Source organism: Oryza brachyantha, chromosome 1 (genome assembly GCF_000231095.2).
Source record: "Oryza brachyantha chromosome 1, ObraRS2, whole genome shotgun sequence".
Classification (NCBI taxonomy): Eukaryota; Viridiplantae; Streptophyta; class Magnoliopsida; order Poales; family Poaceae; genus Oryza; species Oryza brachyantha.
In genome coordinates, this window is record NC_023163.2 from 1,214,693 (window position 1) to 1,224,063 (window position 9,371).

Sequence of the window (9,371 nt, forward strand, 5' to 3'; positions counted from 1 at the left end):
TTTTTGTGAGTTTTTCTGCCCTAGTTGGATAGGGCCCAAGCTAACTTGAGGGGACTTGTCCGGAGCAAATGACAAAGTAGTCCGGTTCATCACTACTGTCCCAGTGACATGACCTCCGGAAATGGAGAAAAATATATATATATATATATACCAGCTCTGATCACAGAGGTGACATTTCAGATTGGTAAATGTACACACATGCCAGAAATTTTGTCCATTTTCCAGCAAAAGAAAAGCATATATATCCCACTAGAAGAATTCAGTTTTCTTCTCAAAAAAAGAACCAAGAATTCAGTTACGCTCAGCTACTCTACTTACAGAGACAGTTGTAGTACAATTGACATCCTTGTGGATTTCACAGGGAAACAATTTATACAAGCCAAAATATAAGAGTATAGTGTAGTGAAGTGAAGTGAAGAGAGTAATATATATTATTCAGACCTCGGCCTTGTGCTCGGGGCGGTGGGTGAACTCGAAGTCGACGTGGACGAAGGCGCGCTCGACCTCGGGGAGCTGCTCCAGCTTCTCCTGGAGCGACTCACCGATGTCGTGCGCCTGGCTGAGCGGCATGTCGCCGGGGAGGACGATGTCCACCTCCACGAAGTAGTGCGTGCCGAAGGTGTAGGCCCTCACCGTGTCGATGTGCCGGATCTGCTGGTGGTGGTTCCATATCAGGTACGTCAGCTTCGTCAGGTACTCCGCCGGCGCCGACCTCCCGATCAGCGTCCCCACGTTCTCCACCACCGTCCTCGCCCACGTCGTGATCGTGTACACCGCGATCTGCATGCATACGCCGCATCCGCCCGCCATTAATTCCCCATGTATATATCAGCTGCTGCTGCTGCTCACATGCTTCATGCTTCCCTCATGGCTAGCAGAGTGGCAGGCATGGGCACTCACCAGTATGGCTCCGACCGGATCCATCCACCATTTGTACTGGACGGCGAGGAGCGCGCTGACGAGGCCGACGGAGTTGGTGATCACGTCGAAGAAATGGTCCTGCGCGTACGCTCTCACGATCTCGTTCTTGAACGACCGGCAGTAGAGCATCAGGAAGAACTTCACCACCGCGACCGAGGACATGCTGCCGATCATCCACAGCTCCTTCCTGTGATCGAATATTTGGTGTTCCTGCCAGGCCGTCACATACATAGATTAAGCTAGTGTCAACTGCTAAATCACAAAAATGGACCAAGAGTGTTCGTGGGTACATTTGTGATAAGCTGCCGCCCTGACTCGATCAGCACTTGGAAGCCAAGTGTTCCCATTACTGATGCAAAGACTATTATACCCTGAAAATTTCATGCTATTCAGTTAGCTCCAATATTGTCATGTACCAACGAGAACCAGGTACTCTGAAATCTAGTTACTTTGGAATATTGCCTACGTCATTTTGGTAAATCTAGCAGAAAAACACAGCTTAAGACTGAGTTATTACCACTGGTTGCATTCGTCTCTTCCCAATTGGATAGCTATACTTGTTGGGCTTTTTCATAGCATGTGCAGTAAACCAGAGTATGAAACCCGACAGAAGATCCAGTAGGGAGTCCAGTGTCGAAGCTATCACTGCCATCGATAAACTTTCAACTGAAGCAACAACTTTCCCAATGAAAAGAATCAGATTGATGATGTTCGACAGATTGATGGCCAGTCGTTCACCCTTTGCCAGTTGCCTCAACTCTTCCTAAAAAAATAACATGAACATATACTTCATACCAGTTAACCAGTAGTAGTATGTAAGAAAATAATTACAGCATCCGTTTTATAGTTATATTGCATATTACAGTGAGGAAAGGTGTGTTTCTGAACAGGACTTTACCTCAGTAGGAGCATTCTGATCAACCGTACCAATCTGATTCATGGTTTCCATCTCGCTGAAATCCTTCAGAAGACTTTCCTGCTTCTTGTAGTATCTTGCAATTTTCCGGTGTTTTCCTGAGATGGGGAAATGACTTTTCAGTACTTAGAAGAACTCAAACAAATAGTCGAAGAAACGAGGAGAGAGTAATAACCCAAATATTTAATTAAGCTGAATGAAACTTATCATTTTTAGTCCTTAGAATGTTCTGCGTGAATTTAACAGCTTGATCTATCAAGTCACAGTACTGTTGGGTAATTACATAAGCTCATTCAGTCATTCTACTAGTACAAATGCATATGCTCAATTGCTCATTCACAGAAAGAAAACAAAGCAGTCCAGTCACTGGGCCGAAGCCTAGGAGCCCATTATATTTTGGGCTGGACCTCAAATAAAATCTGTCTGGCCCATTATAAATTGGGCTGGCCTCAAAATATTTTTCTCTTTGGATAAATTACAGCACCCCTAGCCTTGCGTCTTTTATATGCATTCTTTCGCCCCCATTAGTGAAGAGATAACATAAAGCAATTATGGAATTAAATATCCATCTAAAGAGTAAAACTCCCGTCTAAAACCCTCTACTCGAACGTAAAAACCTCCTACAAGTGCTTAAATAAAGTAATTAAGATAAAGTTGTACACATAAGTAGAGGATCCCATCAATGTTTGGAAGCAATTATTGAGAGACAAACCGGGTATTATTTGATAATTGGCTAGAACCGTACAATGGTGTGTGCAACGTTGATAATATGCAGAGTAGTGAAAATGACGGGCCCTTTGCATCAAAATAATGCGTGTGCGGTCAACGTCATTGTACATAGAACCTAAGATTAGACACTAGTGGAAGGACAGAACTAAATCCAGCTGAGTGTGTCTACTGACCAACTAAACTGAAGCACTAGGATGATATGCCGTGTTAGTGGCAGTCAAACCACCATCTCCAACACGCCAAGTTCGCATGATAACAGATCACGAACGTAAAGGGGTACTAAAAAGCTGCACGAGTGAAGTAAAAGCCGGAAAAGAAGAAGCATGATCAGAGCAGTAGCGGCTTTTCCTTTTTCTTTAATGAAAAAATAAAAAAGAAGACTAGTAGTAATTGATGAGACATAGAACTACTGGGTGAGTATATACGCGTGAAATCTAGTATTACTGGAATTAATCTGGAGAGTAAAAAATCAAGAACGAAATCGATCTAGCAAGACAACACGAACGAAAGAGGAGGAATCGATGTAAACAGCTAGCAGCAGGAGAGGAAGGGAGAGTGGAGGCCACCGTGGGAGCCGGCGGGGAAGATCCTGGAGAGGAAGGGGGGCCTGCGGTGGAAGCGCTCCGGGACGGTGAAGTCGTCGCCGACCCGCAGCTTCCATGGCTCCCCCGTGTCGCCGGCGGCGCGTCGTCCAGGGCTCCCCATGGGATCGGAACAGCGGCGGCTGGTGCGAAATAACGATCACGCCAAAATCCAAAGCTGGAGGAATATATCCATTGGCGCGGCGCGGGTGGGAGGGCCAGCGCTGGGGCGGGGCGCACGCGTGGTTGCGACCAGCGAGGATCTCTCGGTCTCCACACCCGTCCACGTACGTACGCGAACCACCGAAAGCTAGGCTACGGCGCGGGTCACGATCCGGTGTTAGCAGCGACGAGCCGGGTTTGGATGAGATTATCCAGAGTTTTCAGCCAGGCGTCCGTCCACGCTGCCTGCCTGCCACTATGGCCGTGTCCGCCGCCCCAGGTAACTTATCCTCTAGTTTTCCGCACGTACACGTCCCGAACTATTAAATGATATATTTAAAAGAAAATTATAAAAAAGTTATTTTAAAAATTCATATTAATTTATTTTTATATATTTTTAATAATTAATAATTAATTAGTCATGTACTACTCTACTATTATGTTTTTCGCGTCCGTGGAAGTTAACTTATCGAAAGATGAACGTGGCCTATAAAGTTTTGGGAACAGAGGGACACTTGCCGCTGCTCGATCATTATCCCGATTCGTTCGTTCACACGGGAAATCGGCAGGAATACATGTGTTGCCAAACTCTGTCACGGCGTCCGTGCGTCTATGATTTGCCCTCGGTTTATGGAAGGGCCTGGAAAGAAAACAGAGGACACCTGGACGGACTCCGCCAACTCCAACATCGCAAGGAACTCTGCGGCCTGGGGCTTTGGGGGAGGGAAGTCGGCCCGGCCCATAAAAGATCTGGGCCTAGTCCAAGCATGGCCCAAAACGTCATCTTTGCAAATTTGTCGGGGGTAGGGCGTCACCTGAGAGGGATGGAATCCTATGTAGTATTGATCCACCGCCCTGATTCGTATCAACTATGCCACTGAAGAATATTCTCTCGATATACTTGGAAACCAACGATCAATTATCATCGACCGCTCGTAGCGTGGTTCTAAGATATTATTTAATTGTAACTTTTTCATGTAATCTTTAGACTTTAGAGTATAAAAGCCCTTTATACCTACTGTACTAGGAGAGAATATCTTAAAAAATATAGAACTGTGGTATTTAAGCATTTTACACCCGAACGCGAGTCCACATTCATCTTGAATAGGCAGGGAAGTTGTCTTTCATTGCCTAACCACTTTATTGCTCGTGATCTAAGGTCACAACAGGAATATCGAGGGTGCGCTAATGAAGAGGTGTAACCAAGCATCGAACAACTTAGGCTAGAGCTCTATGTCTAACTGAAAATTTTCATTAAAAAATCCATGTGTTCCGCCCATGCCACTGGCCAAGGCCGGGCAGCACTACGGCAAGCTGGCGTTCTATCGATCAACTCCATTTCTTCTCTCACGAACCATAACTTGTGAAGAGACCAACCAGCGCTACCTAGCTACAAACCAACTACGGTCGTGTTGTTCATCCAATTTCCCAAGTCAAATTCTTCCGTTTTTCGTGCATAATTTCTAAGCTTATAAACGATGTGTTTTTAAATAAAATATATTAAATGTTATTTTTAAAAATCATATTAATATCATTTTAATAATTTTTTATAACTAATAATTAATTATGATATATTAATTCTCTGCTATGTCTTTTAAGCCATGAACACAGACGTAATAGCTAGCAACTGATTTTGTCACACCAAAACGGGGGAGATCAGATCACGACCATTCTAGCAGTCAATCCCATGCTGCCTAGTTATGACTTATGATGCATGTAATACTAGGTTGTGCAGCTCTGCATGCTTCGCACGTGTAAGGCTTTCTCAGCTTTTTCTCAACGGATTTTGGCCGCCATCATACATTGTATATGTGTTCTGTGTATGGGTACGGAATGTATCATCTCCTCCTTGTGATCGTCGTCAAGAATTAGCTAAACTATCGATTTCCGCAAGAAAAATGGCATCGTTAATCAGCTCATGGGTACAAAAGTCGTGTCATTGCAACAAGGCGGCTAGCTAAAACAAGAAATTAAGGAACAAATAGCTTTCATGTACTAGCTGTCAAATGGGTTGGTAATAAGTTAGTCGACAACCTTTTCCATGCTTGAGCAACGACAGGTACTACTACACGACGCAGAAAGGTTGAACACAGCATTCCACACATGGAAGCAGGCATGGAACTCGTTGTGTGATATGAACCAGGGAATTAGGGAGGCTGATCATGTGAACCTGATTAACTACGGCTCTACGGTGGTGTGTTTGTTTCCATTGTTTGCAAGTACTACTGAAAAACTAACTGCACAAGGGCCATCCTTGATGCTAGTTTGATCAGGTGACTCGGTCAAGACCAAGAGTACTATAGTCCACGTAAGTTGGTTAGATTATTCCACTGGCATTAAAGTGCAAGTTGATCTAGCTATACCTAATCTTTACCCTCCCTTGCACTTATATCTTGGAGTTAAATAAATATAACTCGCGTAAACTACTGGGCAGTTTTGATTAGTGACATCAGTACGTAACCAGGACTTCCCCAATTCGATCGATCATGGGATCAAATTAAGAACCAGTTCGAAAACAGGATCAATTCGGGATTCATGCATGTGCTAACTAATGGTAATCGACCCTTGCATATATAAAAACATGGAGCATGAGCAGGCAAACGAGATCATTGATTTTAAGCAATTAAGTACGTACCGTGGCATCGCTTGATAACCCTCTTGACGAAGTGCGGGTCCTTGGGCCGCTCCGGCAACTGGAAGTCGTTGACCCTGAGCCGCCACCCCTCCGCCGCCGCCTCCCCCACCTGCTTCTCCCCGCCGTCGCCCATGGCGGCAGCGACCGAGATAAGCAACTATCACTGAAGACGAAGACGAACTGCTCGAAGCTCGCTCGCGCGCGCCGTCTCTGTTTGAGTGGTGCAAGCAAAAGCAGCGGACAGGCTAGGGGTGAAGTGGTAACTGATTTGGCTTTGTACTTGCGTTGCTGACCCGCCCGTAATTGGCTCGCTTCTCATGGAAAAAACTACTCCTACAAAAGAGAAGACCGGTCGATGGATGGAGATGGGCAGCTAGGGAAGAAAGTGGCACGGTTGCGACCATGACGGATGCGTTTTTTTTCTTTGTTGCCGCCCTCTCGTCACCTTGCGTTTTTTTTTCCTCCATCATCAGCGTCACCCTTTTCAGCTGCTCCTCCTCCTGCAAAAATACGCCCGCCATGCAATCCATGATGAATGCATCACGTACATATACAGTATATGTTGTTAGATTAAAAAAAATCAAATTATAGTGGGGCATGACGAGGTGGATAAGACACGTACGGTGCGGTTCCGATGCAGTTTTTTCCGCCTTGGATTTCTCTCCTCTCCTCTCGCTGTCGCTTTTACACAAACGTACTGCTCGTCGATAGCTACAGGGATACGGCATATGCTCGTCTTGTGTAGCTGCCAATCAAGCTGCGACGACGGCCTTCATTGGGTGATCACACTCATGTGACAACCGCACTTTGTCCTATATATAGGTTGCAACGAGAGAGAGATATATATAAACTAGTCCCATTTGTTCGAAATAAGCTAGGGATATATATAATACACTCCAAAGAAATGTGTATGATCAATTAAACCTAATGATGATCTTGCCTGAGCAGATTAGGTATTCCCTGATGTGTAGTGATGTCACAGTTAACCGCCATTGGCAATTTGGCATGAACCTATAATAGCCTAAATCTTGCCCATGCGAGTCATCCGACTCATCCCAACGTAAGATGCAACAAGGGCTTGTTTACTTTATAGGGTATATTAGGTCAGAGAGAACTCTTGGAGTGTAAACAAGTACGGCATTTATCTTTTCGCTTCTAATTATATTTATAAGCCAAAATTTAAATTTTTAATGTTTAATTTAAAGTTAATTTTAGGTTTTATTTCATCCTAGTTTATTTTTAAAAATTTGCTTTTAAATAGCTAAGAACACATATATAAAACTTTTATTCATAAAATATTTTCATTTATAAATATTTTGTTTGGTTTTGTTCTTAGAAAGGCAAAACAATGACCCGCTAATGTTTTGGGTGTTCACCCATCGTATCATTCCGGCCCATCCCTCTTTGTGTTAGGCCTAGCAACTTAGGAAGAAGTCCACTTTTGGTCCTTCAAACTGATGGCGAGTTTAAAAATCATCCTTTGACTGGAAACCAGGTGTGACCCGTCCCTAATTTGTTATTTCCCGTTTATCAAAGGTCCTAAGGCAGTATTGAGGCCGGTTTTGTGTGACGTGGCAGTTTGACTGGAGTCAATATGGCTGAGTCATCAAGGTAGTTGGGTGATAAAAGCTAGAATCAACCACGTCGTTCATCCAATCCCCATTTGAGAAAAGAAGTAGCATAGCAGTGTGGAGGCGAGGGTTCGGTGGCGGCGACGGCAGCGGCGGCGGCGAGGGTTCGGCGGCGGTGAAGAGGAGAGTGGTGCTATGACGATGGCGAGCTCGAGGAGCGACGGGTCGTCCTCTTCTTCCCATCTATCTTATCGTCCCTTATCGGGTTGGTCCTCTGGAGTACGAGCCGGCGGTGATATGCTGATGTCGCGCGAAGGCAGCATGGTGTATATCCTTGAGCAATGACAATCCCGGTCGCCGCTACTTCAAGTGCCGCACTGCTCGGGTATTTTTGCTTTTTTGTTCATTTGGTGGTTCAAATTTGGAGCAGTTTGGTATCTATTTGGTTTTTTGGTGTAGGCGGGAGGGTGCGATTTTTTTGCTTGAGGCAGGAGTTGCTGACTAATTTACGAGATGTTGTGTACTAACTGAGGAGGGATAAGGAAGATCTTCTTCAGGAGGTCAAAGAATGCCAAGCGAAGATTGAAAGAACATGCACAGGCTCTTGATTCAACGAGGAATAAACTGGCAACTGCTACAGCTCTGGCTGCTGCGAATGAAGCAAAATTAGTTGATTTGAATGGGAAGAACAATAGGGTAGAGAAGGAGAGATATGTGTTGGTCCTATGTTTGCTGGCATCTATGTTTTTGTTATTTTTTCGGTCTGGGCAGAATTAAGTGTAGAACAATGTGGCCTATATATGGTGTTATTCCATTTGAAGTGAACGAAAGCTTGTGCAATAATTTTAGTTGTTATTAGTGAGTTCTAAAGAAGAATTGAATGAATGAGGGCTAACTTGGTTTTAGCTGCATAGATATGACAAATAAAATGTATGTCTAGCATTACATAACAGAATAGTGAGTCCAACTACTACTTGTCTTGCATTACATCACAGAAGGAAATAGCCTAATTGTTTGGCATTACATCTCAGCTAACTTAAATAGAGGGCCTAATTGTTTGGCATTACAGATTACATAACAGGACTGACGGGCAAAATAAAATCCATTTGACATGAAACCACATAGAAATCATAGCCTGTTAGACTCCCATGGAGGCAATAAAAGTAGTGCACTTCCAATTTTCTTCTTTGGCTTGGGTTTTTTTGGCTCTTTAGCTGAAACAGAAACATATGTTGATCCAGATGTTACTTTAACTAACGCACGTGCAGAGGCCTGAGCATTTGTTACTCTTACTTGAGCAGAACCCCCTTGTTTTGTAGAAACTTTTGCTCTAGCATTAACCCTTACTGTATGATTGCACTCTAGTGGTGTCTGCCCAAAAAACAACATAATATTGAAATTTAATTTTGAAATGACATAACACATAGGATAAAATAAAATGAAAGTTAAATTTGAAATGATAGTGCAATAAGAGGCAAACCTTCTGTTTTGGCTGTGTTGATGATATGGACTGAGTAGCACTTGTTGTGCTGATGGGGGATGCCTTTCTCTTCCTACTTTGAGCAGTGTTGTTTGGTGTATTGGACAAAACCAGATTCTGATTTGGAGATACTACATGTTGAGAGTTTGCATTACTAGGTCCAGCATCACCATGCTTGTGACAACTTGATCTGTTATGGCCGACCTGCTTGCATCTGGTGCACCTGATGACTGTACCAAACTTGGACATTTTAGTAGGCTTAGCTGGTTCAGTTGGTTCTCGTCTCCTTTCAGTCTTGGTCTGCCTAGCATCCTAATATACCCAGGTGCATTTAGTGGCTCCTTATCATCTGTTGGCCAGCTATTCATGCTTTCAA

The 9,371-nt window shown here is 44.0% G+C and overlaps 1 protein-coding gene across 2 annotated transcripts; it reads right to left on the reverse strand.

The window, feature by feature from the left end:
* Nucleotides 1-217: 217 nt before the first annotated feature.
* Nucleotides 218-6,241, reverse strand: LOC102704660 (metal tolerance protein 7). 2 transcript variants are annotated; one of them, XM_006645401.3, is made up of 6 exons: nt 5,945-6,241; nt 1,820-1,935; nt 1,439-1,684; nt 1,212-1,292; nt 901-1,131; nt 218-780 (listed from the first exon to the last, which is right to left on the reverse strand). In XM_006645401.3, the coding sequence occupies exons 1-6, from the start codon at nt 6,075-6,077 to the stop codon at nt 436-438; spliced, it is 1,152 nt and encodes a 383-aa protein (XP_006645464.1). In that variant the 5' UTR covers nt 6,078-6,241; the 3' UTR covers nt 218-435. The 2 variants fall into 2 exon arrangements, with proteins under 2 accessions (XP_006645464.1, XP_015699286.1); XM_015843800.2 differs by lacking the exon at nt 5,945-6,241 and adding an exon at nt 3,133-3,472.
* Nucleotides 6,242-9,371: the final 3,130 nt, after the last annotated feature.

Coding starts and splice junctions, on each gene's coding strand:
- LOC102704660 (XM_015843800.2), bottom strand. CDS start 3,271: ATGGGGAGCCCTGGACGACGCGCCGCCGGCGACACGGGGGAGCCATGG. Junction 1,685..1,819: donor ATCAGAATGCTCCTACTGAG/GTAAAGTCCTGT, acceptor TTATTTTTTTAG/GAAGAGTTGAGGCAACTGGC. Junction 781..900: donor ATCCGGTCGGAGCCATACTG/GTGAGTGCCCAT, acceptor GTATGCATGCAG/ATCGCGGTGTACACGATCAC.